The sequence below is a fragment of the Catharus ustulatus genome, chromosome 6 (assembly GCF_009819885.2).
Source record: "Catharus ustulatus isolate bCatUst1 chromosome 6, bCatUst1.pri.v2, whole genome shotgun sequence".
Taxonomy (NCBI): domain Eukaryota; kingdom Metazoa; phylum Chordata; class Aves; order Passeriformes; family Turdidae; genus Catharus; species Catharus ustulatus.
Window position 1 is genome coordinate 52368240 of NC_046226.1, and position 24913 is coordinate 52393152.

Here is a 24913-nt window from a genome sequence, read left to right on the forward strand (position 1 = left end):
AGACTGCTTGGGAAGGCAGTTGTGCTTGCCCTCACCTGTGAGATGTTTTTGTGCAGCATGATGGCATTAACCAGCTGAATAAAGCATTCAACAAAACCCTCTCCCACCCCAGAGGCTTCTTATCCTCTCACGGCTGATTTTTGCCTCCTGAGTCCTCCTTATCCCACATGGCTGCAGGCATTGCCCTCTTCTCTGCCCCCACCACCTGCCAAGAGGCAGCAGGTCCCTGGGTTACAAGGCAAACCCATGCCAGGGAGAGGTTGCCAAAGGGGCACAGGCACACACCTGTGCTGGAGAGGAGCAGGAACAAGCACCCAGGGCTCACAGAGCTGGTCTGTACCACTCAGCTGATGTACCATTTACCCCTGTGACCATGCAAGTGCTTTACACAGAGATCTGATACTACTTCCCCTATTCTATAGTCCCTCTAGACTGAGGTGAATGCCTGTCTCCTGTAGCAGCTGTCCTGTCTTATCCTGTTCACAGGAGCTGCCTCTGAAGGGCCACCAGCTCCAGGGCCAGCCCCACTGTGCAGAAGGGATGGAATTTTGCCCATTGATTTTCCATTTGCATGTGCTAGGACTCTGCTCTCACATAAATCCAGAAACCTGTAGCAGATCCAGGAAGCATGAGATGTTAGTTTTCGCCTGGACATTGTTTCTTCTCATTTTTTCTCTGTTTTATTGCTGGAGCCTGTTTTTTTTACACACTCAGAGAAAATGCCAGCCCAGCATTGAGGAGAGCCAATTTCACTGGGTGTAGAGTATTGCTGCTCCACCAAAGGTTGTTGCTGTGGGACTTGGAGTGGGTGAAAGAATTTCTCATCAGTAAGACAAAGCTCAACTACTGCTGAAGCATCCTAATTCATCCAGATTCAAGGCTTTGGGGGAGACCCTGACCTCTACCTGTGGTCACATGGCTACTGCACTCATGCCTCACATCTCATGTCCTGGCCACTTTCTTTTCCCAGCTCTCCAGAGCTTGCAAAGGACTCTCATATCTGTCCACACAGGCATTGCCCCAGTAAGCTAACCAAACATGGCACAAACACCAAGACAGCTTCCCAAAGGGTAAACCTGCAAACTGCAGGACCTCACAGATCTCATACCTCCCTTGGGAGGGAGAGCCATGGCCACAGAAGGTTGGGATTTCAAATGCTCACCTTTTAGCCAAGTGCTGTGTGCTATTTGATCTGCCCTGCTTAATTCACCCCAGCTGTTGCTCTCCCTCAGTTCAATGGCAATTCCCAACAGCATTTCCAAAAGCACTGTAGAGCCCAAACAGACTTAAAAGTGAACCAAACCCCTTTTCTTAACAGAGACAAGCGCTAAAACCAAAAAACCCCAGCATATCTAGCGTACAAGCAAATAAACAGCAATAATGGTGTAACTTTATTTAGATTTAATTTGACATTTAGCACAGTAATATGCACAGAAAGAAAAAAAGTACCAAAATACCAAACTCATAGCATATAAAATAATCAAATATATTTCATATTTAGTGAAATATTTCTACAACACATCAGTGGGACTACCCTGGGCAGCCCAACCCTGTAAATATATATATATTTATATTTATAGCTGTGTTATATAAAATACTGTATGTAGAGAAAGCACTGAAACTTATCACCAAAATAGAAAATAGCTCAAAATACAGATAGTTCAAATTTGCTGGATATACCCAATATGGAAAAGAGATTCAAAGCCACTGCAGGAGATAAAGCTCCAGCTGAGATGCTCTGGCAGGCAGGGGATGGCAGGAGTGGGCACATACTGGATCAGCTGGCAGGAGCCTGGCTGCCCAGGGCATGAGGTGACAAAACTTTCTGATCCTCACCCAGAACCATCAAGAGGCTTCTGAGTGGGAATGCCCTCGGTGCTGGCACCGGAGCAGCTCCTGCAGCACAACTGGATCCCTTAAGGATCCAGCTGCAGCAGGACTGGCTGTCAGCAGATGCACAACATCACAAGGATATTATTCTGGATTTTAAAGATGCCTCTTCAAGCAGATGACAGCAATTCATTCCCATTAGGTTTTGAAAACACAAAAAGCTGTATTTGTGCGAGGCCAGGCTCCCCCAGGCAATACCCTGTACCACGGGAAGCAGCAACCCTGCTGCTCCAGCACAGTGACACCAAAGGAAACGCTTGTCCCATCTCCCCTGAGGATCATCAAGGGCTGTACTTAAGAACCCAAGCGATTTGTAGACAGGTATAAAAATATGGCATTTCTGGCAGCAGCACAGGAGTGCAGCTGGAGTCAATAACCTGCACCAGCCGTGGCCAGGGTGTGCAGGGGCTTCAGGCTGGGTGCTGGGTGGGCAGGGATAGGCACAGCTCCTGGTGGCAGGGCACTGCATCTGCTGCTTTCCAGACAACACACTTCTCTGCTTGTTTGTTGCTTTTTGGCCTGGTGTAGTGACTGATCTACTTGACTACCCCCATAGGAAGGGAAGCCTGCAACCCATTAATAATTCTGCAATTGCTCTTCCTCATCAAGCAGTTGCATCCCTAATTACATGGCAACAATACTATGCTAACAGGATGAGCTATAATTCCTAGGTGGTATTAACATTATTATTTTACTCTGAGTAACTTCCTGGTAATGGCCATTTGAATCTGGCAATATCAATTAAGTGAATATAAATGCTTAGCCCCTGGAAAAATCATTAATAAAAATCTCATTCTGATAGCCTCTAATCACAGCTAAGTACAATTACTCATATGAGGCCACTATAAAAAGTATTTTTCTCATCAGAAGAAATTCATCAGGTTTTCCCAACTGTTTGTAGTAAAGAGGACACGATATAGAAAAGTCCAGAAAATAAGCACACGTTTGTTTCTCAAAACCCATAGATAAACATGACAATATCTCTAAATTACTGGCTACAAACAGGATTTCATTTAGCTCTACTCAGGCTGTAGCCTAGTATAAATGTTTTCAAAGCAGCACGTTGCTGTTTCATCTGGAACAGCTGCACAGGATTTCTTTGATATCAAGCTCTTGTGTGGGGATGGTGTTTCAATTTCTCTTTATGCCTCCAAACTGCTGAAATGAGAAAGAAAAGACATTTAGTAAAGCAGGCATTTGTCATGGTAAAAAAAAAAAAAAAAAAAGAAGAAGAAAAAAAAGAAGAAGAAAAAAAAGCAGCACTAAGAAATCATTTATCACTGCAGTGGTGACAGAACCACGCTGCGTCTCTCACATCTCTGTTTCAAAGGAGACAGGGATACCAGCCTGTGGTCTTGCATGGGTCCCCCACAGCGTTGTACCTGGCACTCCCTGAGCTCACAGGCTGCACCCAGGGCCACCAGCTGGCAGCTGGGTGACCTGGACACATTTTTTAAGCAGTGAGCAAATGTTTTTTCAGTTACTCATCACAGAAGTGCAAAGCCCTGTCAGGCACTCGGTGCTCACCAGTTTCGTGGGTCAGAAGCAGGAATTAGTGATACATCTCTTACATACATCTCTTATTCATTGCACTCAGCAAGAAACAGCCCCATGCAGCGCCTGGGAGGAGAGGGTGTGCCCTGCCTGCAGAGCCAGCCACCACGGCTACACACATTTAAGAGGTACAGCACATATTTGTCTTTCTGTAGGGAGATAAGGCTGGAAAAATCTGGGACACCAGGAAGAGCTGGAAGGAGGACTTGGGGTAATGTGGGGAGAAGTGCCAACACCATTATCTCCAGACAGGATGTCTCTCTCTAACATTCATGTGGGTTTGTCAGCCTTGCTTCACAAATGTTTTGCAGACAAAGGTTTGTTTGTGAGCACTGTCAGAGCAAGCCTCAAGGAGTCTTCTAGTGACCTCCAAAAAGAACATTTCCTAAGGCATTCCCCTGTGCATGTCTTGTCAGACACCCGCTTTGATGCACAATGTTTACTAGAAAAAAAGCAGCAAAAGCTGACAAAGGCTGCCAAAAAATCCAGGGACTCCGTTTCAAAATCTGATGAGCTGATGAAAACAATTTCTGCCGGGGCCATTGACCTCCCGTGCTCCTCCAGCAAAGGGTCTGGCAGCTGCTGTGTGGTTCTGTCAGGCTGAGGGATGAACATGCAGCTCACCTCCCCAATTACTTACTGCTCTCCTGCCTCAGCACTGTCAGTCCCCACAAACGGGATCTCTTCCCTGTCCGTCTGCCCCAGAACCAGGTGGTGCTTCTCCATGTTTATGACACACTGCAGAGAATGAATGATTTAGGTCAGAGGGGAAATTGTGAATTAGAGTGGTCCCAGCTCCCCCAGCAGCATGGGTAAGCATCCTGCTGGAAAACTCCTACCTTCAGAGACTTCAGTGTCTGCAGCCCGAAGGAAAAGGGTTGGTCGTTGTCATCTGGAAAAAAACAGGACAATTCAGATTTATACATTCAAAATGCCCTCCTGGGCTTTTTGTCAGTGACTCCATCCTTCCCATGTGACTGCTCTGCTAAACAAAGCCCTGTTTATAAAGGGCCTGACTCCAGAGCAGAGCAGGAGGGCACAGGATGGCAGGAGGGCACAGGATGTGCCTGCAGGGAGCTGCAGAGGCTGCTCCATCAGCATGGCAAAGCCAAGCTTGCTGAGCACATCCTCCCCTTCCCTCTGGGGGGCCAAACAAGAACTTCCTCTGTTTTAATTTTAACATCTTCCTAAAGCTTTGTTTGTCCTGCTTGGGGTGAGGGGCAGTAGAGCCTCCCAGTGGAGGAGCAGAGGGTCAGACACTCACCCACGACGAGGGCAGCGCACTCCACAGGGACCGCTCCCACCGTCAGCGACAGACACTCGATCTGCCCGATGGCTTTCACCTTGCTGGGCAACAAAACCATCTCCTCTTCCACAGGCAGTGCTTTGAGATGCTCCTTTAACCTGTGGGCATTGAAAACACTCCTGACATCAGATGGCCATGGCTTGGCTCTTCCAGCAAGGAGCAAATGGTGTTTGGAGGGTGTTTACACCTGAAGTGCTCTGAGCTTGCTCATTTACCATGCTGCTGTTACCAAGCTCTTCCCTGGCAGGTTCTCTGTGGGTGCTCTGCAGGCAGCAGCCCACACCCACACCAGACCCACAGTGCAGCCCTGGGGCTGCCCAAGCACAGTTCTGTGCTGGATTTTGGGTTTTACCCGAGGAATCTTTTTCCTACATTTTCTCGAGACTTGGGGAATACTGCATTGCCTCTAATGCAGATGTAGGGAAGGGTTAGTTCACTGCAGCTTCCACAGGTGGAGCTGACACTGTGTCCCCCTGGAATGATAGAAATGCTGAGGTTGGAGCAGACCTCTAAGATGAATCCAGCTCTTAACCCAGCACTGCCAAGGTCACCACTACACCGTGTCCCCAGTGCCACACCCACACATATTTTGAGCACTTCCACCACTTCACTAAGCCACTTGGTCCAAGGCCTGACCACCCTTTCAGTGAAGAAATTTTTCCTGACATCCAAACTAAACCTCACATGGCACAGCCTGAGACCATTTCCTCTGGTCCTGTCACTCATTACCTCACTGGAGTCTCCTTTCAGGGTTGTGGGGAGCAATAGGGTACCCCCGAGTCCTCTTTTCTCCCTGCTAAACATGGATCACATCCAGGTGGCCCAATCAGTGTTTGTTAGTTTGTTTGGTGCTGCTGCTGGGTTTGTTCAGAGGAAATGGGGACACATCAATCACACTCAGCCCAAAGAAAAGAAAAAAGGATGTCAGAGATACCCTCAGGTACAGCCTCTGTGCACACCCTTTGAAGCAGTCTGACAATACTAATTCATTATTTAGCTTCAGTTTCTCTTTTAAACTGAACAAGAATCTAATGGAAAGGCCATTTGAGGCACTGATCTCTCCCTCAGATAAAAGCCAGATCAATTTTCAGCTATTTGAGGTTTCTGCTGAGCCGCATTGCAGCAGCACATGTGTGTGCTTGTCTGTCTGTCCATCTGTCCTGGGGGGCCAGCCCCCTCAGAGGCTCCAGGGCTGAGGTGGGCACTGCCCACACCATCTAGCACAGGTGCAAGGACAGTGAGGGCTAACAGGGAAAAGGATGTGGGTCCCCTCTGCTGCTTTCTTGGAGCCTGGCCTTAAAAATCAGTAGCAACATATTAATCAGAAGTTTTTGAGTTCCTTGGCCACCTCCTGCACCTCCTACAGCTCCACAGGGGATTTCTCATCCTGGCAGCCTGTGAGCCTACTCCTGCTTTCCTCAGTGTGAGGGGGAGAGAGTGACAGGCTTCATGACAAGACACAAAAAAAATTTTTTTAAAAGAAGGGAGGAATTGAGCCTGAGCATCAGACACACAAGTGCTGCTCTGAGGCACTGAGTCCTCTGAGAGCTGGGCAGCAGAAACAGGTTCTGACCTCTTTCTTCAGTGCTCTGTGGAGGACAGGGATGCTGCAGCAGAGCAGTGATGCAAGAACTGCACCAGACACACGAAGGAAACACAGGGAGCAGAGGAACTGTCCTGGAGCATGAAATCCCTCTGTCCACAACACCCTCCAAATGCCATCATGTGGCCATCCTAAGCTTGGCTGAGCTGCTCCACAGATTGTGACAAGGTTGTAGTAAGCACACCTTCCAGTCACTCAGCACTATTGTGCAAAGAAGGAATTAGTGTTAGGATAGGAACAGGCATCATTCATTCAGGGCCGTGCAGCAGTGCTCAGTGAGCAGGTGTAATTTGCTTTTTTTTCATAATTGCCACAAGTTAGCTGCAAAGAGCAATGACTCCATGTGAATAAAGTGCCAAAACCTCTTTGAGATGATGCCTGGTCCTGTTCCTCAGAGGTGAGAGAGTTTTGCTGCAAATGGCTGTCAGTCACCTCTCTAATAATCCTTAAATACATTTCCTTTAACTAGGAGAAATTTGTAATTAGGAGCAGCATCAGACACCCAGTTCTGAAAACATGCATACTCACAGCTTCTTTACACTGGGCCGGCAGTGCTTCACCACTGGCTGGGGGCATGTCCAGCAGCCTGGTCCCTGCCCTGCTCTGGGAGCCTGCAGAGCTGGGCTGGGCTGCAGAGCTGGGCTGGGCTGCAGGGCTGGGCTGCAGGGCTGGGCTGCAGGGCTGGGCTGCAGGGCTGCAGCCCCACACCTGCCCTGGGGGCACAGAAGCCTGGGGAAGGTTCAGCTGTTCCATGAGGCACCAAGTGAGGAGCAGACAGTGAAAGAACACAAATACATCCACCTTCTGTAGGGATTTCCTCAGAGGTGAGCAGGGTGGTAACAGTGGCTTTCTGTTCAATCTCCCTGCCATTTCAGATTGGGGCAGGATTTGGCTGCAACAGGAGGGTCAGGGGTTTGCCCAGTCACAGCCCAAAGTGCTCCCTTCTAGAATGACCATCACTGACATGGGCAAAGCCCCAGCCCAGGACACTGCCTGTGCTGCCATGCTCCTGCAGAGCAGCAATCTGCCTGGATATTTACCCCAGCCTTTCCAGGCAGGCTGATGACATGAGGTTGTGCTGCGAGCCGGTGTCCACCACAGCCTTCAGCTCCTTCCCTGCACACTGCAAGAGCAAGAAGAGACAGGAAATGATGTGTGGATGCAGGATGAGCACCAGGGTGTCCAGGAGCTCTGGTGCTCATGAACTCTTCTCATGCCAGCTCATCCCTGCTCCCCATCCTGACCCCTTCCTGGCCCATTTGTCCCAGGAGAGAGCAGATGGGACAGTCCCAGGCAGGAGGGAATACTATGGAGAGTGAGAAAAACAAATGAGAGTGGGGCTAAAGAAGAGAAATGTGAAATTACCCTTGGGCAAAGAAAATAGGGATGCCACTTGAAGTAAACAAGCAGGCTGTAAGCACAGGGATTTGCCATGGATAATTACACCCCAACATTTCAGCATGCTGCCCCAGCTTAGCTGTCCCCTCTGCCCTGATGTGCAAGGGAAGATGCCCATCAGACCAGTTTTCTCTCTGGTTCCCAGGTGGGCATCTCTGCCACAGCAGCCTGGAGCTGCACAGGGAGTGTATCCCCACAGATGGGACAGTCCCATGGGAGCACAAACCTGACTGGGAAACATGGACAGCAAGAGCACAGCCTGAGACTGTCAGAAATAAAATCTGCAGAAAAACAAAAAAACAAAAAAAAAAACCATAAAAGGCTGTGGAGGAAGTATTACCTGGCAGCTCACCACTATGAGCTCTTCATCCTCTGTTTTGCCTGAGCTGCCCAGTTTGGTTTGGTTCAGCCTGTTGGTCTGTGCTGAGAGATCACCCTTTGGAGTCCAGCTGCCTCGGCTGCCTCGGAACTTGGACAGATTTGTCTCCATCAGGCGCTTCTGCAGGATGTTATGGGGTTGCTTGGAGGAAGAACACACACAGAAGAGCAGGGTGAAGTCAGAGGAAAGCCACACAGTGGTCTGTGCCACCAGGCTGCCTGTGGTGCCCATGGGCCAGCGCTGCTCTCACAGGAGGGTTGCCCTAAACTCTTACCCTCCCTAATTCCCAGATTACCAGTACTCTTCCTAGCTAGTTCTGGCTTGCCTTTTTTGGACTAAAAAGAACTTTGTTTTGCAAAAACTTTCAAACTATAAACCTTTGATTCCTTGAAGGTACGCCTTTCTTTTACCAAACTCAAATTCAAGGTTTGATTGCATGTAGGAATCCAGGCAAGTCTGGCCTTTTCAAGCTGGTGTTTCATCCATAACTGCCTTCATCTCTTGATCAAGGGAATTCTGTAGTGATGTGAAAAATTAGGATGTAACAAATCACCTCTCCAATGATATTCACCACCTCAGTATGAAGAATGTCTAAAACTGCCCTCTGTGTCTCTTTTCCCTGTACTTGTCCTTAGCTGCTAAGGGTGGCTAAATGGGACCAATCCTGAGTGCCATACCACAAGAGGAGAGGAAGAGCAAGGAAAGAGGTAAGCTGGTCTGAGGCAGGTAGGTATTCTCCCAGAATTCCCAACACTTCTCTCTTTCTCTGTCATTTCTATTTGCTCTGGGAGAAGCATGTGGCCCCTCAAGATCTCCTCCAGCCTCTTTCCCAAAAGCCTATTTATGTTTACTGTTCATTGCAGATGGATGCACACACTGCTGGAGGTGAAATGACTCTGCCTGATTATCTGCTCATTTCTCTGCCTGGCTAATCTGCCCTCCCCATTAATGCCTTTACTTCTGATTTTAATTTTTCTACGGTGAGACATTTTTGCTGGCTTATTCCTGAATTTTTGCATTCATGTTAAACATGCGTGTGTGTCTGCAGAGACATCTGAACCAGCAAACCTCCTCATCCCAAGAGAATATCAGAGCCAGGATAAGTTTGAAAACCTCAGGCTCCCCAAGTTGGCCAGTGCCCACCCTTGTGCATAGCATGTTAAATAACACCACTTGCAGAAGTCTAATGCAACCTGGCACCATCCTAAAATAGCTGCAGCCACGCTGGCACTTCAGATCCCGCTGTGGGCGCAGTGCAGAGCTGGATCTGACTGATGGGATGGGAGGGGGGAGCTGCAGCCAGCACCAGTGGTCACTGGGACATCAGCTCCTCGTGTCCCCACTTTCCACCCTTCTGGTTTCTGCTACTTGAAATAAAATCCCATGGCCATTCTGGGCTGCTGTGTCTCACTAACCTGCTCCAATCACATCCTGTGTGTAAGCAGGAACTCCTGATGGGCAGGAATCAGATCTGGCATTGTGCTGCCTTCCCAGTGAGGCCAAACAGCAGAAACCAGTGTTACTTAACTGGATTAAAGGCAGGCAGGCTGGCTGCACTGATGCTGGGCGCTGTGAGGAGGGACAAGCAGGTCAGTTTGGGAGTGAGGGCTCCCTGGTGTGAGGCAGAAGCTGCAGGTGCACAGTCAGCACTGAGATCACCTCCAGTGCTCCTCAACAGAGAAAAATGCAAGCCAGGGTTTTCTGACAGTGCACGGGATGTCCTTTACACCCTTTATGTTTGATTGCAGCTCAGGAACACAGCCAGAACACTAATTCTTCACATCATTTAGAAATAACAAAAGAAGGGATAGGAGGGTGTAGAAGTAAATGGATGAAGTTCACCCAGCTGGCCAGAAGACAGCCTGCCATGCTGTGGTCACCTCCTTGTGCAGGAGGCAGGACCAAGAGAAATTTCTGAATGGCATCAGCCAGGACATGGGAGCTCTTCTGATCTGCCTGGCCTCAATCTCCAACACACTCCTCATTGATATTTTAGCTGTCATCTACCATTGAATTCAACCTAATTTTCTCTAACCACAAGTTCTCCTGTGGGTTGTTAATCAGTAACATATATGGGCTTTTTCAGGCACTGGTTTTTATGGATCTTATATGGGATCCATCACCAAAAGGAAAAAATCCATCACTTGGAGGACACAAGTTACCAGCACAAACGGGATTCTCTTTTGTTGACATTTGCCCTTCTGAAAACCACAGCAAATCTTGCCTCTGGGGGAACAAATATTCCTTACGTTGTGCTCCAATACAGAAATAATCTGGCAAGAGGGGGCTGAAAAGGTTCCCTGCAGCACCATCCTGTCTCAGGCTATTAATTAGTTTGCTTTAACTCGGATTTCCCTTGACTCTTGTGTGCAACAGAGTGAGGGATGTTAGTCACGGAGATGACTCAAGTGATGGATACATACTTGGTAAATGGATGATGTGCCAGGGGACATTTGCAAATGCACATTTTGCTGGCAAACTGCAAGCAGACCATGTCTGGGAGGAAGAGGAGGAAAACCTCCTCCTGACAATTGGGAAGGCAGCTGTGCTCTCCCTCCAAGTGTGGGCCTGGCACCCAGATTACCTGGTACAATATTCCTTCACATTGCAAAAAACTGTTCAAAGATTTTTAAAAATATAGAAAGTTACATTTCATTCTGACAGCAAAAAAAAAAAAGTTTTCCTAGTATCATTCAGCATGATATAAATACAAATCATGATTTTTTTCATAACATGTCCATTTCCAACCCCAAGAATTGAAGAAACCTATGATACCCTAAAAATGTCAGTGAAAACTTAGAAGAAGTGAGTGGAGACACCATCTATTGCTGACCTTATTTACCACTGCCTGTCAAAAGCACAAATAATTCTGCCCAGCTTTGTTCCTCTCTGATTTATAAGCAAGTGCACTGCTGCAGCTTGCAGTATTCATTTCCCTGGCAGGTTTCCTTCTATTTGGCTTCTAGATCTGGAGATAGCAAGACCCATCAACAATTTCACTCAGGTGGATATGAAAGTCAGGGAAGACACCAGCTCCCCTCCTCCTCAAACCCGTCTCAGGTTTGCCCTCTCTTCTGTACCTAGACAGTAGGGGGAAAAAAAAGTAGTTTTAATGCATCAACAGAGCTAATCCCAAGAAGTAATAAATTTCTCTTTCTTCTTCCCATCCTTCATCCAAATTCACTTGGTCACACCCCAGAGTTTTGTGTGTCCTGCCTGAAATGCAGAAAGCTCTGATGCTGTGTGCACGGCAGGGAAATGGGGACACCTGAACGCCCTGCAATTCATCCAGTGCTGCAGCAGCCACGGGAAGCTGGGGCAGGGGCCACAGGGCACCCAGGGCTGTGCTGAGGGTATGATGGAAATGGGAAATGCTTTTGTTGCTGCTTTTGTTACTGTTTATAACTCTGCTTCCCGGGTTGTCAAATGATGCGGGACTGCTCCAGACAAAGCTGCTCCAAATTGGTCCGGTGGCTCTGGGGGCCAGGGACAAGTGTCAGGGTACCAGGAGGAGCTGGAAGGTTTTTTATTTTGGGCTTCAGGAAAGAGGCTAATAGAGGGAAGAGGCATCAAAACAAAGTCTTTTCTCTTCTCTACATCCAGCCTGACATTTGACAATTTCAGTGCATGCTTTGCTATAGCCTGGTCTCCTACTGGACAGAGTGGAGTACATAAAGAGAGCGAGGAGCTGGAGTTCAGTCTGAGCCAGAGTAATCCACTGGAAATGATGAGAGCATTGAAATGCATAATTACAACAAGGATTTATCAAACCTGCCTGTGCACAGCACCGCCAGGAGAGCTGCTCCAGGAGCTGAGTAATGGCATATGGACTGGGGGATGCCAGCACACCCACGCTGGTGACCTGCTGCTGCTTCGCTGGGCACAGTACCCCCTCACCATGGCCAAAAGGAGGGGATCTCTCCCCAAGACTGGGATGCTTGCTGCCAGCTGCCACAGTGACAGACAGGATCTGTCCTCACCACCTGTCGCCATCTCTGAGGAGCTGCTCCCTCCTCTCTGCTCCTGCCAAGGCTGTTGGAAACCCCCGCAGGAAACCCTGCGTTAATAATGCTGGTCACGTCAGAAACCCCTCCACACACGTCACCACAGCTGCCACGCAGCTTTAGGCACAAAAACGTGCTGCTGTGTGAGGACATGCACAATTATTCACAAGGGAGACATGCACACGCCTTGGGCCAAGACTTCTGATGCCCTGGGCATCCTGATCACCAGTCCTCTGGGCATGGGCTCTCAGTTTGGGGCCACACCAAAGTGAAGTCCCATATTTTGGAGGGTCCCCAGTCTCAGAGATGCACAATCTCCCACTCCTCCTGGGGACAACCCTTGTGGCATCCAGGAAGCCACAGCAGGCAGGACACACAGTGTGTCCCGTGTGAGGGGTGAGTGTGGCAGCATCGCTTCACTGCAACACAACCCATGGACACAGCTCTGAAACTCATGGAGTCTTCTCCAGGGCTGTGGGAATGAGCATGTGCCAGTGCTCTCACTTTGGGGACTCCCTGCACACCCCATGGGGCAGGAGGCTGTGCCAAGGGAGCCCTGGCCATGTGTGCCCCCTGTGCCATCACCCCTCGCTGTGGCATGGGGATGAGGGGGATTTTGCAGTGGGGTGGCCCCACACCAGCTGGGCTCTCACCCCAACCCCAGCCAGAAACCCACACTAACCAAATGGGCATCTCACCTCTGCCCCATTGCACCTTCCTTTTGTTCTTGGAGGGGGTTGGGAGCTGTGGCTCTCCCCAGGGCTTTGGCACATCCCTGGAGAGAGCCCCCCCATGCAGATGCTCCTTGCAGGGGTGATGCTGCAGCCATGGCACAGGAGCAAGAAGGACACCTCAAGGGACATCTCTGTGTCCAAGGTGGTGTCAAGGAGCCCCATGCTCTGCCCCTGGTGCTGGTACAAAAACCTGGTCCTCACTCTGAAGGGCAAAGGACTTCAGTGCTCTGTGCCCCTGGCTCCTGCTACCTGTTGATTCTTATCTGGGCAGAGCAGGAGCCACATCTGGCGCCCAGTCCTGCTCACGGGGGTCACAGAGCCACAAAATGTCATTTAGACTCTGCTGATAATAGTAATAACGCCATCCCTCCCTGAAAAGCACTTCAGCTCCCTGCTGGAGAGCTGCAATTCAGTGGTGACCGGGAAAGCTCTTTGTGAGCCTTTCCCTGTGCAGGAGCTTCACTTCCTACGATGGCAAAACACTTGGGATGGCAAAAAAAAAAAAATCCCCTCCTTGTGCACTGCAGAGAACAGCCAACTCAATCCACTTTTCTCAGGCAGGGAGAGCCAAGCCTAACCCAACTGAGTAGGAAGGCTCTGACAGAACAAAACACTAAAAATAAAAATATTGACTTTGGATTTCAATAAAACCCATATCAAGCATTGGAAAAAAGCAAATACTGTTTTACAAGGTGAAAGTTTTTTTCAACACTTCAGCAAAAAAGACCTAAAGGAGCTTTCCATGGTAGATATGTTTTTGGAATTTTCCTCCCTATGTCAGAACTTTTGAGTTACATTGAAGTATCCTTTCCCAGTAGAGAAAGCTGAAACATTTGTACATTATTTAAAAATGCTCTCCAGCCCCCAGACATGGTGAATAACACCAAGTTCAGGATCATATAAATCACTGTCTATGCAAATATTTTAAACCTAAAATCATGTCTCCTCAGTTTAAAAAGCCCCATATATGCATTAGCCTTTATTGAAGTGTGATCTTGGCAGCTTCACATTTTGAAATACCAGTGACTATACTGTACTGAATCTTAATGATTAATGTGTTGTGTGTATATACAGACCTCAGGCCAACATGTGTGTGTATGTATGCATTGCATGAAGCCATTTTGACTTACTCTGACCCAGAGAGGAATTTTGTACCGCAAACAGAATGCCATTTTCATGCAAAAGTAAGAAAATTTTAAAAAAATTAAATGCTATTAATTCTGAGTGCCAGCTATCTAAAAGTACTTCCTAGAAAAAAACAACTGTGAGTATAACTGGCATCGTATTTCTGCTCCCTTCCTTTTACATGCAAAAGTCCAATTTTTTACAACCAACTTCTCCTAACAGAAAAGAAATAGGAATAAAAGAAAGAACAGACACTGCCCTACCAGCTGCTTCAGCCTCTTTCCAATAGACACAACAGAGCCTTACAGTATCCTTCGAGGTCCCCAGCTTCTTGAGCCCGTCCAGAGGGAGGAGATCTGCAGAATCCTTGTGGATGAACTGAACCGCCTGCTTCATCCTCCTCTGCTGCCGGAGAGACGCCGCTTCCCTGATCTCCACTTCTTTGCGACTCGGCTCTGTCAGGATGCCCGAATAAAACATCTCTGCGCCCGCCGGTGGCTGAATCCTTGAGGATGCTCGTCTCGGGGAGCTGCGAGGGGAGGGATGCTCTGCCGCCTGCGCTTTATAGCCGGAGCCTGCTGACGTGCGGGGGCCGGCAGGTAGCCCGGCCGGAGGGGCTGGCACATCGCGACACTGGGGCAGCTCCGAGGGGATCGCACACCCTGCCCCCCCGACAGCAAGGCGAACCAGGGACTGAGGAAAGCCCCGCACGGCGCTCTGAGAGCTGCCCGCAGCCACGGCGGGACTGCCCGGGGCGGGGAGCTGGAATGTCGCGACAGGCGACAGCGCCCGCAGCCCCAGCAGGCACGGCGGGACTGCGCGGGGCAGGGAGTTGGAATGTCGCGACAGGTGACACCGCCCCGCAGCCGGGCTATGCCGCTGGCCATGGGCACGGTCCGTACCTTTTGCCCGGGGCAGGCTCGGGGTGCCCTGGCCCCATCACAGCATCGCCAGCCACAACCTGGATCATCACTGGCCACTCAAGCGCCCAGGAAAAATGACACAAAAGTCGTCCCGGTCAGACAACCTTAAATGTGGTTTTACACAGGGTTTCTGTACCTATCAAATGTCCAAGTACAGCACGATTTGACTAATCACCAACACCCACTCAAGTGATTGTTAACCAGAGCAAAACTTGGCAAAGCAGCCATGGCTTTGCAGCTTTTGTGCTGCTTGCCTGGTGACCCAGATGCTGCAGGAGCCCATCTGGATGTAGTCACTCACCTCTGCTCCCAGACAAAGCTGGGAGATGTGTTAGAGGATGCTGGCATTGTCTTGGCTGTCTAGAAATATCCTTTATTTTTTGTGGGCAGCTCTAGGCTTCCAAGAAGCAAAGTCCTTTTTTCTAGGGCTGGGCTGTCCTTTATCTTGTTTTATTTAAGCATAAGAAACGTTCTCCAGTAAAATTCCTGTACCTCCTTCCATTACAGTGTACAGTATGAACTAATACACATTAACAAACTTAATGGAGTTTCATACTACAAAGACTGATGAATCTAATAGTTACAGAAGGTAACTATCTTAGCAGGACTCATGGCACAGTTGGGTTTCTTTCACTGCAACAGCAAGTGAGGGCAGCAGGTGCTTCCCTGAACTTTCTGCTTTCCAAGTAGCATGGAACAGGTGCAGAAAAAAATGCAGCCCTGACTCAGAGAGACAGTTCAGACCTGTGAACACTCCACAAGGGTTTGGTTCTTTTCAAACTAAGAGAGACCTTTGATGTGCAAGCAAAGCCCAAGAAAAGCAGAGCTTAGCCCAGGATTTATACCAATCCAGACTTCTAGGACATTTCCTGCCTTCCAGAGCTGGGACACCGATTCTCCTTTGCCTCCCCCACAACAGAGCCTGGACTCACACTTTGTGCTCACCCAGACACCACGGCAGCCGCAGCTCCTGCTCATGGCCTGGGGAGTGGGGCTGGCACAGAGCAGGGCTGATGCCAGAACAGCAGCACTCTGTGGGTAAACTTACACATCTGAGCTCTGCAGCCACAGACAGACCATGTATGTTCAGCCCCTTCTCATGTGACCTGAGAGAGAGGGAAGAAAATCAGATGATGAGTCAGAATGCCACAAAACCCAAGCACATTATTTCACTGCCTCACATAAAGGCCAGGACACATGAGCCAGCTCAGCTCAGTGAATGTGTCAGCCTGCAGAAGGATAACAGGGCTGGCAGTCTGAAGGGAGATATAATTTTTATTCCCCATGCTGACTCAGCTCATTACAAAACAGGACCATTGTTCCACTCTGGCACACAGGGCCAGGAGGATAAAAGCACCTTATTTTTCACCTTGGGAGCTATTTGGCACTTTTCCAGCTGATTAAATAAAGATATACGGCTGCATCCACGCTCTCCTGAAGGCAAGGAGGAAGCAAAAGGGCTGCCACTGGAACCAGGAGGCAATTTTTAGTATAAAAGCTTCATGGAGTAGCAGCACTCTGCCCAATGCATTAACAAATGCCCAGTCAGCTCTGGCTTATTCCAAGAGTAAAACTTCAAGCACAGGTGGAGCAGGAAAAGCCCCCTCACACTGCAGCTCCAAGGCTGCAGCCTGTGTTTCCATTCAGCACACAAGCATTTTGTCTGAGCCCTGCAATTTCACTTCTGCTCTGTGTTATAAATGCACTTTGTGCCAACAGCTCTGAGGAAAATCTGCTCAATGCTCAAGAGTAACAAATGAGATAAAAGCCTAATTCCTCTCTTGAATTTTAATCCTGAGAAAGAGGAAAGGGGAAGAAGCACTAAGTCTTCTGCTCAGATTGTGCAGGATCCACAATGAAGGAGGGGCTCCGTTTGGACAGCTCAAACCCAGGGGTTAAGCTGGTTAAGTGGTTAAATCATTTGTTTGCAACAGATTAGCTGGTGGTATTTCTCCCCCTTCCCATACCATGTATCTAAATAGGGGCACATTTCAGAAAAATTCCCATCCACTCACCAGAGACAAGCCTGTGCATGATCACTGTCCCTTACTCAAGAAAAGCTTCAAGGGACAAAACCACTTTTCTTGTTCTTTCCTGCCTCCAGAGCAGCATGAAATGTTCCTCCTCACCTCCACATAAAACCAATTCCAGTGTCAAAAGAAGGTTTCACAGGGCTGTGATGGAGAAAACCCCTCCAGCCTGGGTCTGGCCCTGCCCTCCAGGACAGGCTGGCTGTGCCAGAAAGCCAAGGTGCCACGTGGGAAATAGAAAAGGTATAAAACTCTCTGAAAGCTGTGTGAAAGCAAATCTCAGGAAGGAGAAATGCAAGAATGCTGAAGATGCAAGGACAAGAAACAATGGGGCTATGAGCTGTGTAGAGATAGGTCTCAAGAAAATATGTAAAGCAAGGTAGTAGAAATAAGATTTTAAGCAAGAAAGTAGAAAGCTTAATAATGAAGTTTCATTGTTCTAAGCTATTACAAGCAAGCATTGTTCAAAGCAAGATGTAAGTGTAGCTTTATTAATTAACCTAAGCAAACACTTGTCAGCTTTTAATATTATGCTATTGGCTAGAAAGTTGTTAAAAGACTTTGTAACCAAAATAACTTTGCTGTTGTTAGTGGCTGAAGCTGTTTCCATCGCCTGTACTTGGCTCTGTAAAATGAGACTGATGATTGTGATGGAATAAAGGCTTTGAGACAGCTCCTCCAGCAGCCCCATCCCGTTGTTTGTGCACACAGATATATGTAAATAAAAGAAAAGAGAAAAATAGATCCTGGAAACCAACATGCCAGCATCACAGGCTGCAGGGCACCGGGGGCTGCTGGCTCTGGCTGCTGCAGGTTTGGAATGGGCTCTGTCCCCTGCCTGGGACATCTTCCCCAGAGCTTTTCTGCTGGCCCAGCAAAGTCCTCCATGTCCAAACCCACTGCAAAGAGCAAACAGAGGCACACGGTGCCTGCCCTGGCCTTTCCAGAGAGCCCTTTGCCATCCCAGCTGGGACAGGAGATGCACAGAGCAGAGCGAGTGCCCTTGGGGAGAGAGGATGCTCAACTTTGATAAAGCTTCTCAGCCACTCTGCAGGGCACACAGTGCCACAGCAAGCCTGCCTTCCAAATGCAGTTTGCTTTACCCAGGATGGTTTTACCCCTGTTTACAGCCGGCTTGTGCTGGCTCAGTCCCCAGTCACGCCTGCAGCTTCAGCAGAGGAGCTGCGGGCTTTGGTTCACACCCCCACTGCATCTCGCTCGGCGAAGAGGAAAGCAGCAGGAAGTGGGTCGGTCTTTTTTTTTTTTCTCCTTTTCTTTGATTTCTCATCTTTCCCTAAAAAGAAGTGATCTGTTAGTGGTTGCCATATCCTGAAGAAATGCAGACATGCCCCAGAAAACTCTGAAGAAAGGACAGAGTGGGATAATTTAGCAGAAACAGAAGCAGGCGGTAGGTCCAAAAGGAATAATTTACTCAGCACAAAGAGAAAATTTTAGAGACTCCATTTCCAGAGAAAATACCAGGAAGAGCTTAAGAAAATGAAATCACAGTAACTGATGTATTAAAATAAGCTGTCTGTCCATCCTTGTATTAGTAAGGGTCGGTTCTAGCATAATCAAGTAAATAACTAGAATAATTTGGAGACTACAAACCAAAATTTTCTAAAAATGTTGGACACAAAAATCCAGAAGGATTTACTGAGCTATTTAATTATCATTTGTAGCAAGACAAAGACTCTAGATTGAGTTGGAGAAATCCTCTAACATACAAAGGTTGAGATTCCTGTGAAACATAGCCCATTTTGTCCAGTAACTCCACACTCACCTTCTGTGTTTCCAGTGCTGACCAAGGGAAAGGACCTCCTGGGCTGGGATCTGGGCCCCATCACAGGCATTTCATGGAGACAGCTATTCCCAGGGCATCTCTCCATATCTATCCTGGGTGTAACTCCAGCCTCCTTCCCCTGTGTGTGTTCTGTGCAGTGCCTGAGCTGGTGGCACCAAGCACGAAGCAGAGGCACGGATGACACTGGGAGAGGAATCAGACATTGCACAGCTTCCCCCAGGAGACTGAACTGAATTTATCTGTCTGCTTCTCTCCATACACAGAGGCAACAGGTGAATGAGAGTTTCAGCAACACAAAAGCTGCACGTGTCAAAACAAGAGATTAGAATGGCAAGTCTTGCAAGAGCTGCCTTACCTTTATTTTCCTTTCTTTAAAGAGGCTGAAACATGAGAAGAGCTGGTTTTCTTCAAAACAGGAGGAAATGGAGTGCATAGAGGGCAGGTGATGTTTCTCCCCAGTATGTACCCACACCAACCTCTGTTTATTATGTGCAACAGCAAAATTATTTCAGTGCAAAATTTTCAAAATGATTAATTTGAAGAAACATTAATACATGCTAGTTCTCACCCTCCCAGATGTATGTTAGAGTTGGACTGCAAATATTTATTTTGAAGTAGTCTACACATATATTCAAAGTGCCAACCATAACTACATCACTCAGACTTCCCAAAGCTCAGGGGATTTCACTTCTCCTGTCCTGCAAAAGGCAGCTTGTGTGCTGAAGGCTTCCTCTGCTGCTGGGGCATTCCAAGCCATAAATTTTACATTCAGGTCATTAAATATATAGGAGGGATCTTGTTAAGGCTAAACCAGGGCGAGTCACTTCACACTACACAAACACGGTTTTCTCACTCCCTTCTGACTTTCCAGCAGCCTGACATCTGGAGACCAAGGAGGAGCAAGGCAGGACACGCAGGAATGCCTCTGCTGCTCGGGATTTCTGAGCTCTGAAAGCCAGGAGGAAGAGGGCGCTGCTCTTCTTCCCATCAGGTTCTGTGTCAGTCCAGCAGGAGCTGCTAAGGAATAACGGGAGCCTGTTGCTCTGGAAAAGCTGGGAGGGGTAGAAGGGCTGAGATGCTGCTCTGAAGGATAGGAGAGGGCAGGGAGACACAGGCTCACCGCTGGGTTCTGCAGTGAAAAAGATCGCAGGCAGCATCAAGCAATGGGGCTGGGATTTCCTGGCTCATCCTAGAACCAGGAATGCTGCTGTGGAATTGCTGCATTCAGTGTCTCTCCCCAGACCCAGCTCAGAGCACCTGGACAAAGCAGAGTTTGACAACAAGCTGTAAAAACCAGAGGTGGTACCCAACCACCTGAACAGCAACCACCCCACAGGCAGAATCTTGCTGAGCCTGCTCCTGTTTTCTTCTTGAAACAGTTCCCAGCTATCCCTAACAAAGGGATTATGGGCTCCCAACATCAGGATGCTTTCACTGTCAGTAGCCACTGGACTAATGCCACCTGACATGGAGAAACAGCCCTTGCAGGAGCAAGAACAGCACCCAGCTTTGTCCAACAGAGATGTGCCATTGGTTTCACCCATGTTTTCCTTGTCCCATTAATAATTTTTGCCCTTTCTTCTGCCTAAGGGACAAAGGCTGTGCAAAGCACTCAGGACAAAGCCCAGCCATGTTAGCAGCCTGTGATTTCTGGATTCAAAGAAGTCCAGTCTTGGTATAAATACTCCAACAATCCACTTCTATTCACCAACTCACTCGAGCACCTGCTCAAATGCTTTTGTGAATACGAATTACAGAATTTCTTCTTCCCAGCATGGTGAAAAGTCACTCCTTGGTACAGAAAACATCAATATGCACACAAAATCATGTGACTAGGTATACATTTCCCTTGGATACTCGGGACATTTGTGTTTGCTTTTACATCTGTGTGGCTAATTAATCATAAAGCAGCAGGCCAAATCTCTCTTTGAGTCAACACCTTGAGCATTAGTGGAGATACAGTGAGGATACATGGTACCCACAATGACATCCATGCCTGGCTGCAGCCATGGAAGTAGATCCCTAAACCAGACCTAGCTTGGCAGCCAGAAGTTTTAAATAATTATCCCTTGATTGTTGCAAGCATGGAACACTGGCTGTCATTTTCTCCCTTTTACTTTCTTCTCAAACCAATAAATTGTTCTCAGAAACAACTGGTGCCATGAGCAGATGCCTGAGATGGACCAGGAGAAGAACATATCACGATCATTTTCCACTGAGATCCTGTTAGTCAAGGTGTTTATATCCAAGGTTTTCTTTTCCATAACTCCATGTCTTCATCAGTGTGAAATGCAGAGTCGGTCTAGGATAAAAGATGGAAGCTGTGGAGTGTGTGAGGCCACAGACTCAGTGTTCTGCCCTCTCCCCACATCAACAGGACTGAAGGAATTGCTGAAACCTGAGTTGGGAATGAAAGCAAACCAAGGCAGTCTGAGCAGGAGCAAGATCAGGAAAGTCTGGCAGCTTATCCAGCAGAAAGGGTCTTCTACACCTCCTGACTTTGGGTGACAAGTTTAGGGCTGGCACAGGTATCTGAAAGCTGCCTGCCACAGGGGGGAACTCTTAGTCCTGCAAGGAATTACATTTTAAAAGCCTCCTGCTTTTTCTGGCTTTCTAGTCAAAGAACTTCCCTCCAGCCAAGTATAAATCTGCTGCTGCAGAGGCATTTCTCGTTCCAGATGCTTTGGAGTGGTATGATTCCTAAAAAGCAGTACTTGGGGAGAGGGAGGGGGAACTCCTCAAGCAAACTCTAATTTACCTCTTGGAGAAGACAAATCTCAGAACATAATTTAAAACCTTGCAAAAAAAAATCACAGTTGCTGGAACAGGATGAATTCAGGTCAGCTCTGAAAGAGAACTGCCTTTTGAAGGGTTCCTCTGTGGCTTACCCAGTTTACCAGGTGATTGTGACAAAAATAACAAACTTCAGTGATACAGTGAGCAAGAGAGTTGAACAAAACTGGAATTTCCCAGCTCTTTTGCAAAAGCCCCAAGAACAGGTGCTTATTTCAACTCATGCCAATGTGGGATTCACCAAGGAACAACATTCTTACTATGCTCTTTAAAAGACTGACTGTGAACCTTTTCTGCCACTACCAGTTAAAGGAGTATTCATAGAAGGATTTTGTTTGACAAATATTTCCACCTTCTTATGGAGCTTGGATCTAGGACAGCTTTGCACCTTTCCTTCAGAGGAGAGAAGGGGGTAGCTTGTTTTGTGTATTGAGTCTGAAACTGATCTGGTTTCACAACAGGCTAATATTCCATGAACTCAGGGTTTGAATGTTAAAGATAGATAAACTTTGAAATTTAAAACATTCAAATCCTAAGTTCATCGAACGCATCAAAATATCTTTATTTTGGAACTTTGAGATAAATCCAAATCTGAACCCAAGATATTTACAGTACCCATTTAAGAAAAAAAATATAATTTACATCAGCATTAGAGAGGGGGTCACCACAGTGTTAGTCAAACACAGGATCTCTCACCTCTGTGGAGCCCTTATGTTTATTTTCTGAAGTCAGGACTCCAGGGCTCTCAAGTGCCTCAAGTACAAGTGAGGTCCCCTTGTACCCTCCTGCCACAGCCATGCAGAGCTGCTGCAGCTCCTGCTGGGTGAGATTTAGTCAAAAATGTTACTGGATACTCAGGGCTAATATTTGCTCACGTACAAAATCATCAACAGGGCTTCAACGCGGCTCTCCTAACACAGAGGTTGTGTTTGCCATGTTGTGATTTGGTTAAATGCCTCCACCTTCAAGTCTGGGCAACTGCAGGACTCTGGAGCTCACACTGTGCCCCAAAGGGAAGGCAGCTGCCCCAGGAGAGCAGGAGCAGAGCAGTGTGGGCAGGAATGATGAGGCACACAGCACTCTGAGGAGTTTCTGCCCTACCTTGGGTGTAATTTACTGCAGGATCATCTGTCCAGCCACTGATAGGAGTCAAGCGGTGATCAAGCTGAGCAACCAAACGATGTAGGAAATCAGTAGCTGACTACTACACACACAATTTCATTTCCAAAGACAAATGTTCAAAGTCCATTATTGACATCTGTAAGAACTGAGTCACCAGAGTGATGGGGTCAGGCAGAGTGCCAGAATTGCTCACTGTTCTCAAAGTAAATAACAGCAACTGAACTTACACATTCACGGCCCATTTCCTACAGCTTCCTTTGAGGTTTATTCTGCCTGGAAATCAACAACTTTGAACCCACACATTTCCTCAGCAGTAATTTGGAAGGGATGGGGGAACAGCTTTGACCAATGGTCAGAACTCAGTTCAGGTCTTCTCCCACTGCAACCTGAAGTGGCAGCAATTGCTGACCCAGGAGCACGGGTCCTTCTAGGTCCCATATTTGCATTTTACAAAAGCAGATAAAATACAATATAAATACAAAATAAAAACTCAAAATACAAAATCAGTTACAAATCACTCCCTCCCCTCCAAAATGATTGATCAGAGACAGTGGGGAGGCCCAAGGGTAGCCAAGGTACCAAAGATTCAGCCCAGTGTCTGGTTTAAGGGTCCTGCCTAAAGCAGAGCTCCCATGCAAACCGCGTCCCCACCACTGTTTGCCAGCAGGGATTTCAGCGGGATCTGTCTTTGTCGGGGCCACATGCTGCCCTCTCGTGGGAAGCCCTGCAGATGGTGCCCTGCTCCTGGGGATGGTGCCCTGCTCCTCAGGATCATGCCCTGCTCCCATCAGACTTGTGTCCTGCACAGAGCTGGGACAGGCAGTTGTGATGTGTTTATTCCAGCACTGCTGCATCCCTCTCACTCCACAGGCTGCAGGGCTTTCTGGACAGCCCTGGGGAAGACAGCAATGCCTGCAGTGTTGAACATTCAGTTCCTAGAGCTAAGCTTCCTTCTCCCACTGAATGAAGTTGCTGTTCTCAGCATGGATGAGCCTTTTCAGGGTTTTATTTTTGTAAGTTTGCTGAGAGAATTAGCACCTACGGGAGCCAGGGCACAATAGTTGTGCTATGTAAGCCAGACAGGCCCCCTGAGCACTTTTTAGTCATCCTGTTTTTAATAACTGGTCTCAGCTTTTCCACTCAGCCCCTCACACCAGCCCTACACCAGTAGCAGCAAACTGGGGCCACCCAAAATCCATGATCAGTGCTGTGTCACATACAGGCTTGTCTACTGGACACACAGATCCTGAATTCCCAGTTTTCTGGAATGCTTCCTCAATTTCCACGGCAAACCTCACACAAATCATCATCCCCTCCCTTGCCCTTAGCTGCTTTCTGTGGCTGAGTTTCACTCTGGGCAGCACCTCCAGGAGCCAGGGGAGCTGGCATTTTGCAGGAGGTGACAGCTGCCACTCTTCTATTTGACTGACCCACGGAGGATGAGGCTCCCTCTGGTCAGGCAAAACCTGTCCAGTGCAGAAGTGTTTTGTGGCTGTTTGAAGGGTGCACAACATTTGAACTAAAAAATACTAACCAACAAATTGCATCTCAAGTGACTACTTCAGAATATTTCAGCTTCCAGAGTTTTCTCTCCTGGAAGTAACTTTTTATCTCCTTGAAACTATGATCCCTTGATTTCCTGACCCCCAGAATTGCCACAAGATGGAGATTTCATGGCATATGATTTGTAAGTCTGCATTGCCTACTGAATAAACTTCCCAGTGGAAAAAAAAAGGGGTTGCATCAGATCAAGTTTAGCAGCTAGATACTGTGAGGGAGTTTCCTTTATGAATTCTGTATTTATAGACATCCTCAATAAGAAAAAAAAAAAGATTTCAAGGTCTTCTTTTCTGATCTGTTTTTTCTCACTGTGTACTAAACAGGCCTTGCTTCATGGAATTCAAAAAACTTACTCTTCAAAATGTGCTTAATCAGAGAAAAAGCTGTACTAACACATATCCAAACAGAGAAAAATACTTTTTTTTTCTTTTTTTAACATCTGAAGTGATTTAACAAGATAATTTAAAGAATAGCATGAGAATGTCGTACAGAATTTGCTCTGACTTGGAGAAAAACTAGATGAACTTACCCACTGAGTGGAATGTATCCCTTGAGTTCTCTGACTCCTGCTTTCCCCACAGGTGCTCCCTTTGCATCGCTGCTCCTGGGTGTTCTCTACATTCCCAGCAGAATATGTGCTGTGGAAAGACTTCCACAAGAGAGAGTGAAAATTTGCCTATGAGCAAAT

At 47.7% G+C, this 24913-nt stretch overlaps 1 protein-coding gene across 2 annotated transcripts; it reads right to left on the reverse strand.

The window, feature by feature from the left end:
• Nucleotides 1-1368: 1368 nt before the first annotated feature.
• On the reverse strand, nt 1369-14685 carry NRIP3 (nuclear receptor interacting protein 3). 2 transcript variants are annotated; one of them, XM_033063075.2, is made up of 7 exons: nt 14300-14685; nt 8092-8271; nt 7394-7476; nt 4709-4848; nt 4284-4336; nt 4085-4182; nt 1369-3045 (listed from the first exon to the last, which is right to left on the reverse strand). In XM_033063075.2, exons 1-7 carry the CDS (start codon nt 14471-14473, stop codon nt 3033-3035), a joined length of 741 nt encoding a protein of 246 aa, XP_032918966.1. In that variant the 5' UTR covers nt 14474-14685; the 3' UTR covers nt 1369-3032. The 2 variants fall into 2 exon arrangements, with proteins under 2 accessions (XP_032918966.1, XP_032918967.1); XM_033063076.2 differs by having other exon boundaries at nt 1369-3048; nt 14300-14682.
• Nucleotides 14686-24913: the final 10228 nt, after the last annotated feature.

Bases quoted from the DNA above. Each gene is read 5' to 3' on its own strand.
- NRIP3 (XM_033063076.2), bottom strand. From the start codon at position 14,473: ATGTTTTATTCGGGCATCCTGACAGAGCCGAGTCGCAAAGAAGTGGAG. The intron at 8,272-14,299 runs GTAAGGCTCTGT...TCTTCCTCCAAG, and splicing joins TGGGGACCTCGAAGGATACT to CAACCCCATAACATCCTGCA. The intron at 4,849-7,393 runs GTAAATATCCAG...CAATGCCCACAG, and splicing joins GCCTGCCTGGAAAGGCTGGG to GTTAAAGGAGCATCTCAAAG.